Source organism: Oryza glaberrima, chromosome 4 (assembly GCF_000147395.1).
Source record: "Oryza glaberrima chromosome 4, OglaRS2, whole genome shotgun sequence".
Classification (NCBI taxonomy): Eukaryota; Viridiplantae; Streptophyta; class Magnoliopsida; order Poales; family Poaceae; genus Oryza; species Oryza glaberrima.
In genome coordinates, this window is record NC_068329.1 from 20,649,372 (window position 1) to 20,669,995 (window position 20,624).

Genomic DNA, 20,624 nt, shown 5'->3' on the forward strand with positions numbered 1-20,624 from the left:
CAAAACTCTGCCACGAACAGTTACTGCCGGTAAAAAGGGGGAAAAAAAAAGGAAAGGAAAACTTGCCGGCTTGCTGCTTGCTTGCCATGCAGCTCCTGTTCTCGTAGTTGGACTGGATGATTCGGCCCCGTTCGAATCTGATTATAGGATGAAGATTAAATGTGCACGTAAAACGAGATAAGTCATTAGCATATGGTTAATAAAGTTTTAATTATTAAAAAATTGAAAATGGATTTATTTGTTTTTTATAGCAACTTCTATATAGAAAGTTTCCGCATAAAATACGCCGTTTATTAGTTTGAAAAACGTGTTAACGGAACTGAGGAAAAATCTAGTTGTTGTTGGAGTTCAGAAGTGAATGCGTGTGGTGATAGATTCAGGGCTTGCTGTACGCCTGTACAGTCTACTACTACAAATCTATACGTGTACGGATGTACCCCAATGTCTACGCCGATCTCTCTGAAACTGTACGTAGAGCAAGAGCAGATTCCCTGTTTGCTGCAGGCGACTACGGTCTCGGTCATCTCAGAATCTCACGTGCCGATGCGAGGAGGAACCAAAAAAACCAAACCATTCGATCTGCTACTGCTGCAGCTGCAGCTGCTGCCGCCCCTCTGAATTTAACGTGCCTGGGTACTGGACCATCGCCGTCGCTCCTGTCGGATGGCCGGTTAATTTCATGGTGATCAGTAGCCAGCCAGCCTCTCTGCACGCGATCTTTGCTGGTCCCGCGGCGAATCGCGCTGCACCAGCGGCCGTAGCAAAACGGCCGGTCTCAGGATGCTCTTTGTTGTACTCCTCCTTTGTTCACGCATGCCACGCTCTAGCGTTTTGGTATCCATCCTTCCTGGATCCAAATCGACCGAACAGTACTCTGAAATCCGGCTACAGTAGCAGTACTCCCTCCATCCACTAATATAAGGGATTTTGACATTTTACTTATGATGTTTGATCATTCATCTTGTTAACAAAAATTGAAATTATTATTTATTTTTTTATTTACTTTATTATTCAAAGTACTTTAAACATGATTTTTCGTTTTTTTATTTGTATAATTTTTTTAATAAAATAAATGATCAAACAGTGTAAGTAAAAAGTTAAAATCTTTTATATTACAGAACAAATGGAGTACACGATTCCTCTCGTCAAGGAAAGGGTTTTGCGGTGAGGCGAGGACATATGGTTTTATTATTAGCAGTGAGAATTCTGAAACTGCTGGCTGGTTTTATTTTATCCGTGAGAACTCCGGCTCCGGCTTTGCTTCCGGGGTCCAAGGACTTGGGATTAAACAATGACGCAGTGTCGGGTAAAGGCAAACCAGGTTTTGCTTTGTGAATCGGGAAAGACAGCATTTGGACATCTTTTTTTTCTTGCCTTCTTTGGTTGTTTGGAAGATTTTTTTTTTTAAATTACACAGTACAACACAGGCACTCACAACACACGTGCACTTACCCCTATAAATACACGCACGCAAACCCTATCCCTATGAACATCTTTGAAGACTAGTCTGGTAAATTCTTGAGATTGACGAAGTCAACACGGGCGTCTCGTTGTCGACGGGTACGTTGCCTACCACTTGAATCACAACGTTGTTAAATCCTGTAAAATTCGCTCCTATGGAGAGTCGAACCCAAGACCTCAGGTGCTACTTAGACTCTTGTAACCACTAGACTAGCTATTCTTGCATTGCAATGATTAAAGTACATGCTTCGAAATGTGGTTAGTTCGGTCATTTGGCCAGACGATGGTTCACTGCCATTGGATTAAGGGCAAGTTTTATGATAGTGGTAGTGGTCACATCTAATTTTGTTTAAATCATCTACACATTAATCTAGAGGTAATACATACAATAGGTTGTATCTACTTACACTACACCCAATACATTTACTACCAATCAATTTCTCTCTTTCTCTCTCATTTCTTGAAATTGGTGTGGAGGTTGCCTCTTACATGAGGGGTGGCTGCTCCCCTTTCTCTTCTCTTCTCTTCTCCACGTCATCATATGAGTCTACATGGCATCTTGAAATTAGTGATAAGAGGCTCATAGTACTTGTCCTAAGGTAGTGTTTGGATGGGATAGTCCCGCTCACAAAAACACCCATCCCAGATAGCCCCTTAAGTCCATGTAGTAGAAGTGAATCACTGTATTACCGGACTATTCCTCCCATAACCCGATCGATGATGGTATGCGTTGTGTGACTTGTACGAAGACCATGATTTTTTTTAGATAATGACGAAGACCATGATTAGATGCTCACCTAATTAAACTACTCAAGTAGTCTTATCAAATTATCGGCGAGCTGGTTTTGCGGAAACCCATCACAAGATGCCGGCTACGTGCTCACAGTCGTTCTTGCGAATTATTCTCTTGTTATTACATCGATGTCTTCGTACGCCCGGATTAATATACGTCTCAAAAACGCACTACTATGAAGAAGAGTAATAAGATAAGAAAGCCACGGCCCACGGATGACGCGCGCTCGGCTCTGCCGTGCGCGAAGCCGCCAACTGCGAAGCGGCGGAAGGGTTACCGGCTGCGCGGTGAGCGTACTACGGCCCGCCGCGACGAGGAGCAGACGAGAGGAACGAGACACGGAGAGACGACGTGCACGTAGAGTGATGGGCCTCGGCCGGACGGCCGCGTCCCGTGATCCATACAGCCCGATGCTGGGGCCTCGGGGCGACGCGCGACGGCACGACCGCTACGGCCTATGCCACGGAAGAGGCCTGTGCCATAGACGCCAACGCAATGGGCCGTCTGCTGCGTCGCCGCGAAAGAGGCCCGTGCCATGATGCCATCAGGTATTCCGGTGCTCTTGTACGAGTAGGAAAAAGTTTATATTGTCTCCCTCAAATATAGGTCTAATCTAATTTTATATCCCTCAATTACAATATCATATATCTTAATCTTATCTCTCTCATTTAAAAATATGTATGGTTTTCGCTCCTTCGACTATTGTGAGGATGGTTTTCGCTGACGTGACATTTATGTGGCATTACAATTAGCGAAAAAATAAAAATATATATACATGAGATCCATATGTCACTGACCATTTCTTTTCCTCTACCCTCCACTCTCTCTTCCTCGTCTATCTCAATCTCTCCCCTTTTTTTTTCACAATTCTCTCGGTTGGTGCTTCGAGCGATGGTGTGGAAACCAGCGGGACCAACGACGGTGGCCAATTGAAGAGGAGCCAGAGGCAGCCTGAAAATATGGTGAAGGAGCTGTCGTGCATAGCGCGGAGGACAACCGAGCGGCTGCTACAGCAACTAGGAGATGAGACAGCAGAATGCCGAAGGAGTTGGTGGAGTGGGCAGTAGACCTAAGGGAGGCGCTCAAGTTGGCATGTAGGCCACCTACAGCTCCTCAAGGCCGATGGCCATGTATCTTCCACGACGGCTGCTCTCCTTGATGTCGGCTGCCAGACTCGCTCGTTGTCTCCCTTATGCCACGATAGCCACGCTTGCCGTCTTCCTCCACGCCGCAGTGGCTGCTCTACTAGCCGTGCGACATGCTCGTCTAGCTCAGCGACGTGCCATGCCACCTTGGAGGAGAGACGACGCAGCCCTTGAGCTCCTTCGTCGTCACCGCCAACCTTCCACTGCCCTATCACCGTCGTGCAAGGGGTTATTGCTGACAGGTAGATCCTCATGTTAACTCAACCGGTTGGATTTGGTCAACGATCCACGTTAGTAAAAATACCTTCTTCAATATTATTGAGGAATTTAAATTACACCAATTTTAATAGTTGAGGCTTCAATATGCTAGCTACTGCGATAGAGGGATACGAATCATATTAGCCTATATTTGAAGGGACTGAAAGTGGACTTATTCCTACGAGAGTATTTTATCACACAGACACCGTACGCTACTATGCTTCCATGCCGATCTCGTGAACTTTGACACGTAGAAACATCACACATACAAATACTACATACTCCGTACTAAGGTATAAAGGTAACAACATATACTCCGATCACTAACAAGTATTGACGTACGTCTGGTTAGTTGCCCCGTACGCGCAGCCAAGCCACAGCCTCACAAACACGACACCAGCAAGGTCATCGCGGCAGCGGCGCCGTAGCTCGCGGCCTTGTGAGCCACCACCGCCGGTCCGGACGCCGACCTCTCGGCGCCGCCCTTCCCCGCCGCCGGGTCCGGCGGCGGCGCCGGGACGTAGTCGTCGATGTCGCCGTCGTCGTCGGGCGGCGGGTGATCGGCGTGGGGCGGCGGCGACGGCAGCGCCGGCACGGGCGGGGTGGCCGCGACGGGTGGGTGGGCGTGGAACAGCGCGTCCGGGAGCAGCACCGTGTCCAGCTCGTACACCGCCATGGCCGCCGACTCGTACACGCTCCCGACCACCCTGGCGCTGGACCACCTCGACATCACGTGGACCACGCCGCCGTCGTACGTCACGTTCACCGCGTACCTCCCGCCGGCGAGCGTCTTCACCGGGTTGCTCTGGCTCAGCCCGTCGAACTCCGCCAGCGTGTAGTGCTTCGCCAGCGAGTGGTACATCAGCAGGTGCTTCAGCTGATTCCTCGATAGCCCCGCCAACACCTGCCAATTATTCATCACCACAATGTCAACATTACCAATCAATCCCCGTAAGTGATCGTGTTCTCGGTGTTATACTCCTTCCGTGTTTTAGATTACAAGTTGTTTTGATTTTGGTTAAAGTCAAACTGCTTTAAGTTTTACATTTTGTAGAAAAAAGTAATAATATTTTTAACTTAAGATACATTTATTATGAAAATATATTCAATTGTTGATTTGATGAAACTAATTTAGTATTATAAATGTTATTATATTTATCTATAAATTTAATTAAATTTAAAACAGCTTGACTTTAATAAAATCAAAACATCTTGTAACCTAAAACAGACGGAGGGAGTATTACCGATGGCTCGATGGCGGCGAAGGCCATGTCGACGGGGACGAAGATGGTGATGCCCTGGTGGGTCCGGTAGGCCTGGTGCTCGAACACCGCCACGAGGTTGGTCTGCCGGAGGTACATGAGGAAGGTGCTGAAGGGGCCGGCGACGTTGAGCACGTCGGTGAGGTTGCCGCCCTTGTCCTGCGGAGCCGGCGCCGTGCCGCCGCCGGCATCCGTCCTCACCGGCGCCGGGGGCGGCCGGGCAAGCGCGCCGGCGAGCAGGAGGAAGAGGGACAATGCGGTGGCGAGGAACGTCGCGACGGCGAGCCTCATTGTGACAGATCGACTGATAGTGCAGCTGCCGCGCTATCAGCTGTGAACTTGGCTTCAAGTTCAACTGCGTGTGTGCTATTTTTAACCCCGCTGGAGAAATAAATGGACGACTTTGCGCGCCGTTTTTTCTGCAAAGTGCAGCCAGATCTTTGGCTGCCTATTTTTTCAGTGGTTCAGAGGATTTAGGACGGTGTCAAACGACGATCTTTTGAGCCGTGACATTAAACTCTCTGTTCCATATTGAAAGAGGAAAAAACAAATAGAAACCAACTCATTTTGTAGAATCTTATTTCGTTTAAACTGCCAGAAAATGTTATTTGCAGATATGTTCATGCAAAATGAATGTTTACATACAGAGATGCGACAAACGAATTGACAAAAAAACATAAACATTACTCCCTCCGTTTCACAATGTAAGACTTTCTACCATTGCCCACATATATATAGATGTTAATGAATCAAAATAAATACATATGTCTAGATTCATTAACATTTAAATAAATATGGGTAATGGTAGAAAGTTTTATATTACGAAACGAAGAAAGTACTGTATATATGTACCCACGCCCAAAAAAAAAATCACACCACTATATCATCAGAAAACTGGATACCATTACAGCCAAGATGGCGAGAAGGCGCCCGGCGCCAACCCGGCACGACGAACTCTTGACGTCCGAGGCGCCATGCTCGCCTGCGCCCGGTGCGCCGTCGTTCGCCTTGTCCCCGTGCACCGGCGCCGGGGCCGGGGCCGGCACGGGTGCGACCTTAGGGGCGGTCGGGAAGATCTGCTCCGGCAGCAGCACCCTGTTCAGCGCGTACACCGCCACGGGCGACGTCGAGTACACGCTGCTGACGAGCTTCGCGGTGGCCCAGCCGGACTGGATGCGGACCGTCCCGGCGGCGTCGGTGACGTTCACGGCGTACTGCTGCCCGCCGGCGAACGTGGGCGCCGGGCCCGACGCGGCCAGCGCCGAGAACGACGAGAGCGGGTGGTACCGGGGCACCCCATGGCACAGCATGAGCGTGCGGAGCTGGTCGGCGGTGAGGTTGGACAGCGCGGCGCCGCCGCCGACGGCCGCGAACGCCGAGTCCTCGGGGGCGAACACGGTGACGCCGGGGGCGCCGGCGGCGGTGTCGTTGGCCTGGCTCTGGAACGTCGTGATCACGCCCGTCTTGGTGAGGTAGCCCAGGAACGTGCCGTACGGCCCGGCGAGGGAGAGCAGCTCGGCGAGGTCGACGTGGCGCGGCGCCGGCGCCGGCGCGGGGGCGTCCGCTGTAGCTAGCCTCTGTGACAGCGCGACGCGCGGGAGCAGGAGCGCGAGCGCGAGGCACAGCGCCGCGACGGCGAGCACGGCGGATTTCAGCTCCATCGTCGCTGCAGAAATCTCGCCTACGTATTACGTAGTCGTGTGCAACGCCAGCAACTGCACCACCTGAGTGAGGCCGCGACGAAGCCATGTGCCGCAGAAGAATTTATAGTGGCTGAGTAGCTGATCGATCGAGTAAAAAAATGGTGAAAGTATAACCCAGCTTCGGGTAGGTTGTCGCTGTCGAGCGGTCAACCTTCAGACCCCGAACAGGATAGTACAATTCGGGAATGTTTTACTAGTAGCTCCGACAGTTTGAGATTTGTTTATAGTACTGTAGTAGAGAAGATGGAGAAGAATGTCCTGAAACTAATTGGCACCGACGGTCAGCACGGAACAGACGTGGGAGCTGACACTAATTAAACAGATGGCAAGTCGATCCGCGATCCAATTATGTATCCGGCTCCACTCTGATTGTCAACTTGTTTAAGTACCACATCCACACGTGGGTGACGGGGGCATCGTGCAACCGACGATACTCGTTTCTAATGCTCTGACGCTGATACATTCGCCGGAGCAAGCAGCTCCAGGTAGGATCACACCACCATTTTGGCCGTTCGTCCATACGTCCACAAAAAGCTTCACATGCCCGATCTTTCGACGGATAGATGGCGACGTGCGTGCCCGCAAGCGTTTCGCGGTTGTTCTGGGCGTATATACGTTACTGGTCCGCCACTTTTCCGTGTCTCGCCGACGTACAGACAGTGGATGACTAGAACGATCTTTGTTTAGCGAATGACTCGAATGATTGGAAATAATTTGCAGGTGTCGGCACATGAGTTTCCCTTTTTTTTAATTGAGTAGCGTTGTCAGTCAACATGAACTACTCTCCTACTAGTAGGCCCTAGCTTTTGCATCCCTGTACTCAAATATGAGCCCACCCAACCCAATCCAGCCAGAGCAAACTGGGCCGGTTAGCAGACCGGCCCATTGCCCGGCCACATTATCAGACGGCCCAGCCGCGAAAAACGAGGTCCCAATTCCCAGAGAGCGAACAGAAGGATCTGTACAAAACAAAGGGCCTGTTCACTTGATACCATTTTTAACCTTACCAAATTTTAGTAAAGTTGCTAAAAAAATAGCTATATTTAGTTTGCTGCCAAAATTTAATAACTATATAAGAAATTATGCCAAAAATTTGACAAGTTATCAAAATTTTAGCAACTATACTAAAATTTTGACATAACAGGTCCAAAGAAGGCGGAGCCGCGTCCACTCGGCCATGAATTCCTGCATGCCCGGCGTGGGCGCCATGTGACGTGTGAGGATCGGAACATCTCCTGCATCGCCGAGCTGCCACACAACCCAAGTGCCAAATATGCCACGATGAGCTGCCAATATGACATGATGAGCATTGAGCTGACACAACTTCTTCCACGAGTACTTGTACACACCCCATTCCATCCCCTCCCACTGTCAAATTAATCTAAGATTTTCTACCGAAAGTTTCTCTCTCTGCCACAAAACGGGGCAGAAAATGAGACGATTCAGTGCCTCCATTTCGTTTTTCTGCACTAGTGTCCATGCAACGTGTGAAGGGCATCAACACTTGACACACATCAGAGTATGCATCGGAAAGGAGGAACCGCATGATGGCGAGACCGCAAAAAAGAGAGGAGCCGGAAAAGGGGACGATATCACAAGAAACATCGACGGCGAAAAAGGCATCTCGATCGAGTTGTCTACCCATCCATCTCCATGATCAATTTGGTCCTGAGATCCATGTGCTTGGGATTTCTGTAGCTTGGGTTTGGGGGGGTGGCAAATGTCTGAAGCCTCGATCAACCTGTCGATCTCCTCCTTTTGCCGATGAGAAGATTCCAAGATTATAAAATGGCCGAGCTTTTCTGGCACCAAGATCTTCGAGGGGCGAACTGGGCGGCTGCGGTCCACATCCACACAGCTAGCTGCACATGCCGCCGAATCTTTCTTCTCCCCAGCAAAGCTGGATAATGTTAGGTTCAGGTTACTTTCTTCTCCTCGACATTGCATCGGCCAGTTTTGGGATCATAGTAGTGCAGAAAATATCGGTGCTCCTAGTACGTATTCTCTTGAACGCTAGAAATGACGGCTTTTTTTTAGGATGGACGGGTACTTCTATCATTCTAATCCATGCGAAGTCCGTTTATTAATTCGTGGCCAGTTATTACAACTTGGGTTTGCTCCTGGGATCTGTAGAGATTGCTCGAGAAATAGTATCAGGGAGGGAGACAGCTCCCAACATGTCATGTGGCATCCACTTGAATGGAAAAGGACGCCGTTCCTTTGATCATCAAAACAAATCAAGCCCAGCTAATCTCCCGCCATCCTCGCTCGCGAGACACCGCAAACCCAATGATTTCGTTTCGTTAGCGCGTTCGTTCTTTTTTTTTTTTTTCTGTATCATGCAAGTCGATGCACAAAAACAGCTGTCTCTTCTGCAGCCTGTTCGATGATTGGACAATGGACACTGCGTACGTGTCGGTACAGTCTCAAATAAAGTCTGAACTCGCATCACACATCTGTAGTACAATTCATCCGTAGAGAGCTTCATGTAAAAAAACCGTGTGGGGTTACTGAACAAAATGGGGGTGATAATTCGCCGTAATGATCTTAACGCGAGCGCCATCACCGACTGCCATTGAAGAAGAAAACGCTTTGGCAAAGCTGGCTTCATGAGCTGTGCGTCCTTACGGCGAGGATTATTGATGAGTGGTAATTGTTTGCCGGTACAGGCAGCCCACTTCTTCTCGCCGCGCGTGTAGCTTTTTGCCCATGGAGGGCTCGGTTTATAAAAGTTGCTAGGATGTAAGAAAACATAATACTCGTGCAGCGTACTGTGTGGTCATCGCTTTATCGCCCACTGGCTGGTTGGTATTAACTGGTGCAATTAACGCGGTAGTTAAGTCAAACGATGCGCGGCCGCTGATCGGCCGGTTTTCGTTTTTACTGTGCCAGATTCTACCGCTAAGAGCAAGGCTAATAATACATCTAATCTGTTGGCTATAAGGGCAAGTACTATGGGCATCCAAACACAATCTCCTAGATACCACGTAAGCTAAAATAGTGAGGTAGAGGAGAGAAGAGATGAGAGAGATAAGCAGCCACCTCTCATGCAAGAGCCAACCACTATACAAAATTCAAGACAAAAGGAGAGATGAGAAGACTAGATTGGGCAAACAAACATTGGGGCTAGTGTATTAGAATTAGTATAGATGTGATATATCGTACATGTTACTTCTACATTTATTAGTTGATGATGTGGTCAAGATTAGATGCAACATCCATGTCTTTTATAAAACTTGCCCTAAGGTTCTTTATAGTTTTCTCCTAGCCCACCTATATAATAGTTAGCTCTTTAAAATTAATATAGGGCTCACTTGTCTCTCTCACAGAGTTTTTTGGTTCTTGTGTCCAAGTCGGCTATAAGTTTACAGTCCGCTTCTCCTCTCTCTCTTCTCTTCTCTCATCCACGTCAGCATTTAGCCGGCTTATATCCTACTATTATACTTGCTCTAAGAGTAGGTAATAATAGCAAACTATAAGCAGGCTATAAACACATATTAAAGAGATAAACGAGGAGAGATAAGAGCAACGGGCTATAAATTTGTAGCCAGCTACAACACAAACTACAAGATGCAATGTGTGTATGACAGGTGGGACCAGATATTACCAGTGTAATATATGTTTATAGGTACTCCCTCCGTACTTGTAAAGAAAGTCGTTTTGGACAGCGACACGGTCTTCAAAATACAACTTTGACATATTATTTCTATAGAAATATTTATTAAAAATTGATATATGTATACTTTTATGAAATTATTTTTCAAGACAAATCTATTCATATAATTTTTACATTTTCAAACTCAAGAGCTTAAGAGCTATTCATGATTTATATTCCCAAGGTTTGATTTAAACATTGTCCTAAACGACTTTCTTTACGAGTATAGAGGGAGTGACTATTATATAAATTATCTATTTAATTGACTATAAATGATTTAAAGATTGTACTAGATGGCTATTCTATTAAACTTGCTCTAATCGGCCTGTCAAAGGCGATAGTGAAGATAGTAAAAGAAAAGAAACGAAGGCACAAACACAAACCCAAACACAGAGGCTGTGTTTAGTTCAGCGCAAAGTTTAAATTTTGGTTGAAATTGAAGATGATGTGACTGAAAAGTTATGTGTGTATGACAGGTTAATATGATGGAAAAAGACTGAAGTTTGGATCCAAACTTTGAATATAAACACAGGCAGAGGCTGAATCTAATGCGCGGCTCCTGAATATTGACATGCCTGGGACTCCGTGCTGCCTGCTGTACATCATGGCCACCTGCGTCGGACGCACTGGTTTGCCCAAAATTATTGTCGTCCCGTCGTCCGAGTCGTGTGCCTCGTAGTAAACGTTAACGTGGCGGCGACGAATCCCGCGACGGATCCCGTCGTCCTCCACGCCACGCGCGAGGAGAGGCTATCCCCGGCTCTCCGCTCCACGCCTCTCTACCTACCCATCTCGCGCGCGGGGACAGGCGATTTTACGGCGGAAAACGCCGTGGAGACCGACAGCCGCACGCCCGCACGCCGGGATCCGAGGATCCGAGGACGTGCGCGCCAGTCCTCCAGCCAGCCAAGCCACAGCCCCCTCGAACGCCCGATGACCCACCCCCACCGGGTGATCGTGATCGACCCGGTGCGTCGGCGTGCCAGTGGTGACTACCCGCGCATCCGGATCGTGGCGCACCGCGCGTCGCCATTATTATTCCGCCGGGACCCCGTCCGTCAGGGGTTGTCAGCGGCGCGCAGGCCCTGGCGCCCCGCTCCCCTTCACTCCGGGACGCCACGCGACATCTCACTTCCAGTTCCAGATCGCCTCGTCGGCATGACGTTATCCGTCCCGAAATAATCTAATATCGATGAGATGTGATATTTATCTACTGTAGTAGAATGCTTTCTCCGTCCTAAAACATAAGTATTTTTAGACCCTGATTTGGTCTTTGAGATGCTATTTTAACCAACAATATCCATAAAAGTAATATGCTTTAAACAAAAAGAGTTGTATATTATGATAGTTTGTTTATGATAAATCCAGTAACATCAATATTACATGATTGATTTTTTATTTTTTTATTAATGGTTAAAGTTAAAAAAATATTGACTTGTCACTATGCTAAAAATACTTATATTTTGGAATTGAGGGAGTAATAAATATAAACAAATGATTATCAGGTTTATTGTATTAGAAAATATCACATCATATCCTAAGTTGGTTTATTTTGCGACGAAGGGAATAGTAGAGTGTTTTTTTCATCTTAAAATATAAAACAATGAAACATACTACTCCATCCCAAAAGAATCCAATCCTAGCAACGAATCTGAAGGGTAGAAAAAAATCCCATTCGATATTAGATTTTTATGTTTTGGGACATAAATATTAGTATAGTACCCCTCCATCCCAAAATATAAGCATTTTTAGCATAGTGTGAAGTCAAACATTTTTAACTTTAACTATTGATAGAAAAATTAAAAAAGATTAATCATGTTAAATTGATATTATTAGATTTATCATTAAACAATTTATAATAATATACACATCATTTTCCTTTAAAATATTTTGTTTTTATAGATGTTGTTGATCAACGCAGTATATCGAATACCATGTTAAAGTGAGACACTATTTCTCTTTTCAGTCTGGGGGTTTAAACTATTTGCCACTTTTAGATTTGATAAATAACTATTTGCCACCTCTATCTCAATGACATGTGGGTCCATATGTGTCTATGATATGTGGGTTCAGTGGTAAAAAGTTAATTACCACATTTAAATGTGGCAAACGGTTAAATATCTCTTTCAGTCTCACAGTGAAAATTGTCGCAATTACCGGGCCTCGTAGGACCTTACTTGGCGCCAATAAATGACAAGGAAAAGAGATTAAAGAACAAACAGTCCTGGGAAGCATCAATGGGGGCTGGACTCCGGTGTCCTGAGGCAGATACATCTCATTATTTGACCACCACCACCACCACCACTACTACTGCCAACGCCCACCACCTTCCCCCTCCTGCTCGCCTGTGTCTCCTCCTCCCATCTCCCCGCACAGCTCAGTGCCACCCCGGCAAAAGCCTCTCCATCTTGTCATCGTCTTCTCCAGCTCTCGATCGAGCTCTCGACCGAGGCAATACAAAATCCAGGACAGGCCATTGCGCCGGCCTGCTGCTCCCCGAGGATTTTTGTTTGATTCTTTGCTGCCTCCAGTGGGTTGGGTGTTCTTGGGGGGCTCTGTTTCCCGGGGTGGTGCTTGTTGGTGAGCGTGGTGTTCTCCGGCGGCAATGAGGGGCAGCCATGTCTGCTCCGTGGTTTCCTCCCTCGTTTTCCTGTGGCTGGGGGTTGCTGCTGCGCAGAAGGCCTCTTCTTGGAAGACGCTGAGCGGTACTACATTCCTTCGGGTTCTGGTTTACTTTCTTTCTGGTTCATTTCTGTGGTGTGCCGCGATGTGAATGAGCCGAACTGTAGCACTTCCGTTGGTCGATAGAGCAACATTTTCCTTGCATTTTTGGGCATCAAGTTTGGGGATGATCTGTAGTACATGTTCTATGTTCTGCTTAAAATTTTCTTCTTCTTCTTCTTTTTCATCATTGGCACCACATTGATTTCGTTCTTGCACGGTAACATAGTTCATTTCACCCCCGTTTAGCATTGTTCCAACAGCTTATTTAGCTAAGTACATTATTTTCTTAGATGTTGGGTTGAAAAGATTGGGACCAAACGACCAAAAACTGGCCCTTTAATTATTTCTTCTCCTGGGTAGCATAGGCTTTCTTTACCTTATCAGGGTAGTTTTGTGGAGATTAATCATAGTACATGCAATTTCTGTGAAAAAGCCTCTTTTTATTTTGGGAAGGATAAAAAAATGGCACCGCAGCATTCAGAAGTTAGGACCTAACCATTGCAGTTAGGAGTTATGCTATGCACGTCTACAAGGCTAACGGTCAGCTCACCATTTCAGGCAATGCTCCGGCAATCATAGCCAAGGGAGGATTTTCAGGCATATTCCCCGATTCAAGCGAATTTGCATACCAGTTTGCGCTCATTGCTAGTTCGCCAGATACAATCCTATACTGTGATGTTCGGTTGACCAAGGATGGTCTTGGTATCTGCCTGCCGGACATAAAGATGGACAACTGTACCAATATTCCAGATTTCTATCAACAGGGTAGGAAGAGCTACCTTGTCAATGGCGTGTCGACGGCGGGATGGTTCTCCGTTGATTACAATGGCACCGAGCTTGGCCAAGTGTCTTGTAAGTGCTATCATACCGATCTAAGCTCCCAGATATTGGAGCTTTGGTGCATTTACTAATGCCAATATTGGATTAGGAAAGAGGAATACCTATTGTATTAGTTTACATGTCTAACTCATCGTTGTTGTATGTATTTTGTGCAGTGAAGCAATCAATCTTTTCTCGCTCGCCGAGGTTTGATCCAAGCTTCTTTCCAATTCTTGCTGTCGAAGACATAGCATCCAAATTTAAGCCTCCTGGAATGTGGCTCAATGTCCAGGTACTGTTACAAATCTTGACGTGGCACAGTAGGTTATGTTGCATGTATTTCTGTTGTAACTTGTCACTAAAAGCAATTTTTGCCATTTGCAGCATGACAGTTTCTACAGTCAGTTCAATTTAAGCATGTCAAACTACATCCTTTCTGTGTCAAAACGTGTTATTGTTGACTATATCTCATCACCTGAAGTGAGCTTCCTTACTAAAGTATCTGGAAAGCTTAGCAACAACACGAGGCTTGTGTTCCGTTTTCTTGATGAGAGCACAATCGAACCATCTACCAAACAGACATATGGATCCATGTTGAAAAATCTTACATTTGTCAAGACATTCGCATCTGGTATAATTGTCCCAAAAAAATATATCTGGCCTGTTTCACCAGATAATTATCTGGAACCACACACTTCAGTCGTCGATGATGCTCATAAAGCAGGGTTGGAAATTTATGCTGCCGACTTTGCCAATGACTTTATGTTCAGTTACAACCATAGCTATGATCCATTAGCAGAATATCTCTCGTTCATTGACAATGGTGCTTTCTCTGTTGATGGAGTATTGACTGATTTCCCTGTTACACCTTCAGAAGCCATAGGCAAGTCCTTTTTGTCTATATCATTGCGGAAAGGCATTTTTGTTCTTAAAATTTTGAAACACTCCTGATGATGTTGTTTCGTCCTTTATTTTGCTGTGCAGGCTGCTTTACTAATCTGAAGAAAAGAAAAACAGATCATGGTATGTTCAATTTCACTCTCTTGTCTATGTTCCACGTTTTTTTTGTTACTGACCACCATTTTCACATCTGGTTTGCAGGAAAGCCTCTAATTATTTCCCACAATGGTGCTAGTGGGGATTACCCAGCCTGCACTGATCTAGCTTATCAAAAAGCAGTTGATGATGGTGCCGATGTCATTGATTGCCCTGTCCAATTGACCAAAGATGGCATACCAATATGCATGAGTTCCATTAACTTGATGGATGATACTACAGTTGCAAAATCACAGTTCGCCTCTCAGACAGCAGTAATCAAAGATATTGAGAGTGTGCTAGGAGTCTTTACCTTCAACCTTACTTGGGATGACATCATAAAGAATCTGAGACGTAAGTTAAATTGAAACATTTCTACCTATTTATGTGTTATGAATAAAATGGATGTGTTATCCTAGGGAAATAAGACTATTCATTTTCATTCTTACAGCCAAAATCTCTACCCCGTTTAGCTCCTTCAAACTGGACAGAAATCCAAGATATAGGAATGCGGGGAATTTCATGAGATTATCAGACTTTCTGGACTTCACAAAGGATAAGGATTTATCAGGAATTATGATCAGCGTGGAGGTGAAAATTTTAATGCTTGTTTCAGTTTATGAACATACCTACATTTATTTGTTTATTTCATTACTTTATCGCAATGTTATTGCTGTCCTTTTACTTCTGTTGAATCACTAGTCTGTTCTGTCAATCATTGTTTTCCCCCCTTCACATTTCAGTGTTTAAGCCTACCAACAAAAACCCGTGAACCACCATCTGAAAATGTGTTTTTTTCTTTTTTTTGCTGAATTTCAGAAATAGTTACTACTCTCAATTAACTACCTACCCATATGTTTGCAGCATGCTGCTTTTGTGGCGGAGGAACTTGGGTTTGACATGGTAGATTCAGTTATCAAGACCCTCGACGCTGCTGGTTACAGCAACCAAACTGCCCAGAAAGTTATGATTCAGTCAAGCAACAGCTCGGTTTTGGTGAAGTTCAAGCAGCAAACGAAGTACGACCTTGTGTACATGATCAACGAGGAGGTCAAGGACGCCGCGCCTTCTTCCCTCGCTGCCATCAAGAAGTTTGCCGATGCCGTTTCCGTCGAAGGCAACTCTATATTCCCCGAGAACCGCCATTTCACTACCTACCAGACCAACCTCGTCGAGTCCCTGCAGAATGCCGGTCTCCCGGTCTATGTTTACACTCTCATGAACGAGTTCGCTTCTCAGCCATACGACTTCTTCTCGGACGCGACCGCGCAGATCAATGCGTATGTTCAGGGTGCTGGAGTGAATGGCGTGATCACAGATTTCCCGGCAACAGCACGGAGATACAAATGTATGTCTGGTTAACTAAGCTTGTCTGCATCCTAGATACTACCTCCGTTTCAGGTTATAAGACTTTCTAGCATTGTCTATATTCATATAGATGTTAATGAATCTAGGCATACATATATGTTTAAATTCATTAACATATATATGAATGTGTGCAATACTAGAAAGTTTTATAATATAAAACGGAGGAAGTAGCTCCCAATATCCCTGCACTTCTAAAATTTCTGTTCTTCTGAGTGCTGACACCATCCGTTCCGTGTTTTTGCAGTGAACACCTGTATGCACATGGGGAACAACACGCCGAGCTTCATGGCCCCGGCTCGCCCGGGTGACCTGCTGCAGATCATCAGTAAGCCGGCGCAGCCGCCGGCGATGTCGCCGATGCCCCTCCTGACGGGCTCGGACGTGGCGGAGCCGCCGCTGCCGCCTGCAAGAACAGCTCAGGCGCCGTCGCTCGCGAGCAGGATGCAGGCTCATGCCGCGATCGTCGTCACATTGGCGATGCTTCTCGCTTGCCATCCCCTGGTATGACCGGACAACGCAGCAGGTTCACAAGCCAAAATACTAATCCAGTCTGTTTGTTCTGTTCTTTCTTTTTTTTTTCTTTTTTTTTCTCATGTAGCGATTCGTTTCATCCTCATGTATTTTTTTTTTTGCATTGATGGATCGTCCCCGATTTGCCTATTACTGTCCTCAGTGGTCTCAGTATATATGTGTGGTATGAATCTAAATACATACATATGTCTAGATTCATTAATATCTAAACAAATGTAGACAATGCTAGAAAGTCTTACATTGTAAAACGGAGGAAGTAGTAAGTAGTATCTGAAATTCGGATGCTCTATTTCTCTCTCACGATCTAATGCCTCGTTGTCAATTTTGTCACTTTGGTCAGAAGTATGAACTGACCGTTCTGATACAAATTTGCCTTGTTCTAAGGCATGGAGAAGAGTGTAAAGTGTAAATAGCTCGCTCTGTGCTGCTGTGCTGTGCATAATTGATCTGGTTCGTGAATGGCCAAAAATGGTACTACTACAGGAATATAGTAGTAGTACTACCTAAGCTACTTACCAGTATGAACTGCAGAAGACAGCAAGCAAGACACTATCACAAGTGCTCCATTAACGGTCACTCCGATCAGAGCCTAGCAGCAAAGAAGACCTGACTCATCATGCATTGCCTCAACAGCTACCTAAATCGATCGAGATCGAATCCACCACGCGGATCATATTTCGTTCCCTTTCCTCAACGACCCTGAATGCTCTGAACCTGGTCAGTCAGTCCGAATGTTTCTCAGATTACCAACCTCTGCTCTGCTCCCTCCACCCATCAAACCCCCTTTTGTCCACCGTAAAGCCGAGTCACTTGGCCACTCCCGCCACTGGCCCACTGTGCATGGCTTATCTTATCCTGCCTTACCCGGCCTTCTGCTGCTACCGCTGGATCCCCTCCTATTCCCCTCGAGGCCAGGGTTTATCAATTCGTTTTGGGTGGGGTTATCGTCACCTCACGGTTTAACGATTGTCGCAGTAACCATGCAGTTATCATGAAAACCATACGGTTATTGTGAAATATATCATGATTTTAAAAACTGAAAATGTTACCGCACATAATAACCATGAAAACCGTGTCGTTTCGTAAACCCTGCTCGAGGCACATACGCACAGCGCAACACCAGCGTCTCCTCATCGGTCAAGATCCGTAGGCTGAACCCACACTATGCACTATACACGATGCTCGCCAAGGATCATCGCAGCCATAAAAGTAATTTGTGCTTTGTCACGGTCGCACGGGAGAGTGGCGCTTTTTTTCTGGTAAAACCTAGGAAGGGATCCACCGTTCCAACATGCGTTACATGGCTACATCTGGTGAGTCACATATCGTGGCATCCGAAGAGAATCGAAGCACGTCGAGTGGCTGCGCTTTGTTTCTACTTTTGCATAGGATCCTGAGTGTAACACGCGAGTCTTTGCGTGAAGAGATCAGGGTGTGATATACGGTTAATATGCATATCTTTTTCGGTTTTGCTCTTTCACTTGCGACGGATTTTTGTGTTTCTATCTTTTGAATTTTCATCCATATGATTTTGCACCAAGATTCGTATTCGTATCAATCTAGCTTACAGTTACACTCGATTACATAGCAATTACACTCATTCACGTGCATTAGAATTATATTTCTATAACTGTGTTTGTCTCCAAATTTACCATTTTTGGCATGTTTATCCTTTTTTTCGTTATTTCATTCAGAACATGTTGTAACATTCGGTCGGAAATTCTGCAAGATTTAAAACTCCAATCCATCAAAAGATCAACAGATAGTCTCTATATTTTCCCCCCTTTGAAACGGATGGCAAGAAGGAGAAGTTTGTGAGGAAGTACCAATCAGGATTCAGAAGAGTAGCAACAACATCCTAGGCATGTACAGATTACTACCCCACTCTATACACTTCAGCAACTCTCTCTCCATAGTATACATGGTAGGTAAGTACCAACACCAACCATGTCGAATTGTCGATCAAACCACACATCACAAGTTCACAAAAACCGTAAACAATGGGTAACACCGCACACCCACCATGGCCTGTATTTGCACGTACCACGCGAATCGTTGCACGCGCGTACGCGGCGTACGTGCGTACGTACGCACGCAGCGCCTACCCGTAGATGGCGTAGCGCATGCTCTCTCGCACCACGAGGTGGCGCCCGGCCTCGTCGGCGCGCGGCGGCCGCCACCCGCTCGTCGCCCACGCCTCCTCCACACCTCCTCCTCCTCCCACGTCCTCGCCGTCGAGGCGCCGCACCACGCACGACATGGCGAGCAGCGCCCTCGCCATCAGAGCGCCTGCCCCGCCCGCCGCCGCCACGCCGCGCCCGCGCGCGTCGTCGTCGTCGCCCGCGCCGGCGTGCCCCCCGACTAGCGCGCTCTCGTCCACCACCCGCGCCGTCCGCCTTCGCCGCCGGAACAGAGACAGCACGCCCCACATACCTTAGCTACCTTCTCACTCGCTCTCTCTTTGCCTCGAATAGCTAAGCTTTGGCTTCTTGCCGAGCTCGAGATACATCGATCGCAAGCTTGGTGGTTTATATACACGCACGCGCGCGCGCACGGGCGGACGGAGAGACAGAAGAGAGCAGAACACGATTGATTGATCGATCTTTACTTGCAAGCTGCAACACAGAGCGCACGCTAAGGAACACAGGGAAACCGGACGGGGTCACTCATGGAAAGGCGAAACCGCGAAAGGCTTAGATGGATGAGTGGTGGTGGGGGAGAGAGAGGAGCACTCGCGCAAAGCTAGCTGAAAAGGGGTATCCATCCATCGATCGATGGACGAACGATGGCTACACCCTACACGAGCCGAAAACAGCAGCAGCCTAAGCTAGTTAATTAAGCTCGACATTCCCAATACTCCAAGCTGATGATCTCCATCTCCCTACTACGCTTGCACGCATCTCGTCTCCAATCTTCCAGCCATGATCCGGGGTTTGTACTTGCATCATATCATAAAAAGAAAATAATCCCGGTGTTCTTTAAACACGGTCGTTTTTGCCGTGCCGTGGATAAAAAAAGGCCATGATTTGAGATGGGCGGATGGGCGCTTATCACTTTTGCAAAGCTACTACCCTTGCCCGGAGTGCTTATCGGCATATTATGCTACAGTGTGCTCACAGTTCAGAGATAGATGCAGTACGTACTGATCGATCGATCGATCCATCCATCGCAAGTTGCGTGCGTATCCAGAAAGGTTGCAAATTGCAAAGGTGAGGAGGCCTTTTTTTGGGGCGTACGAGCCGTGAAGACGGCGCACCAAACCCAGCCGCTGCTGACTGCTTAGAAAGTATAGATGCCGGGTGATCTGGACGTTCGCTGCACAGGCTGATAATTAAGCAGCATGTACTCTACTCCTACTGCGTAAATACTGTCACGTTGGATTGTTCCATGACCATGATGAGTGAGACGATGAGCGTGGACGTGTATGGTGTGTGGTCGTGTCACGGTGCGTGACTGTCCTCCAGTTTTGTGTTGGGCCAAACGGGAATCGTGGGCTAAAATCTAGGACGGGTCAAGCCCGAATCCGTGCCTGTCACGTCTGCTGCACCAGTGCATGTGTCGTCGTCGTCATCAAGGACGGAAACTCAAATAAGGCCGAGCTTGTCTCCCGACACGAAAAATCAAGCCAGAGATTAATGTATAATTAAGAGAGAATCTATTTTATGCCATTTAGTTTATCACCGTTCAACGATTTGCCACTAATATTATCTCTTTCTATAATATACCGACGACTTTATCAATTGTTCTACATTATACCATTAGGATGAACCTCTTTCTAAAAATACTCAAAATACCCTCAGAGACATACATGGTTATCAAATAATTTATCTCACTAGAAAGTTTTAAAAAATATGAATTTTTTATATGGCC

General features: G+C 46.6%; 4 protein-coding genes across 4 annotated transcripts; 1 reads left to right on the forward strand and 3 right to left on the reverse strand.

Annotated features, from left to right (window-relative positions):
* Positions 1-3,741: 3,741 nt before the first annotated feature.
* On the reverse strand, positions 3,742-5,267 carry LOC127771919 (fasciclin-like arabinogalactan protein 7). The gene is made up of 2 exons (XM_052297864.1): positions 4,902-5,267; positions 3,742-4,561 (listed from the first exon to the last, which is right to left on the reverse strand). The coding sequence occupies exons 1-2, from the start codon at positions 5,208-5,210 to the stop codon at positions 4,040-4,042; spliced, it is 831 nt and encodes a 276-aa protein (XP_052153824.1). The 5' UTR covers positions 5,211-5,267; the 3' UTR covers positions 3,742-4,039.
* Positions 5,268-5,486: 219 nt separating this feature from the next.
* LOC127771856 (fasciclin-like arabinogalactan protein 7) lies at positions 5,487-6,642 on the reverse strand. Its single transcript, XM_052297795.1, has one exon. It carries the CDS (start codon positions 6,578-6,580, stop codon positions 5,798-5,800), a length of 783 nt encoding a protein of 260 aa, XP_052153755.1. The 5' UTR covers positions 6,581-6,642; the 3' UTR covers positions 5,487-5,797.
* A 5,894-nt stretch (positions 6,643-12,536) lies between these two features.
* On the forward strand, positions 12,537-17,054 carry LOC127771496 (glycerophosphodiester phosphodiesterase GDPDL3-like). Its single transcript, XM_052297416.1, has 9 exons — positions 12,537-12,982; positions 13,560-13,853; positions 13,997-14,112; positions 14,205-14,703; positions 14,805-14,843; positions 14,922-15,209; positions 15,307-15,446; positions 15,720-16,203; positions 16,468-17,054. Exons 1-9 carry the CDS (start codon positions 12,883-12,885, stop codon positions 16,728-16,730), a joined length of 2,223 nt encoding a protein of 740 aa, XP_052153376.1. The 5' UTR covers positions 12,537-12,882; the 3' UTR covers positions 16,731-17,054.
* A 1,447-nt stretch (positions 17,055-18,501) lies between these two features.
* On the reverse strand, positions 18,502-19,473 carry LOC127771583 (uncharacterized). Its single transcript, XM_052297510.1, has one exon. The coding sequence runs from the start codon at positions 19,183-19,185 to the stop codon at positions 18,856-18,858; it is 330 nt and encodes a 109-aa protein (XP_052153470.1). The 5' UTR covers positions 19,186-19,473; the 3' UTR covers positions 18,502-18,855.
* Between the last annotated feature and the right edge of the window lie 1,151 nt (positions 19,474-20,624).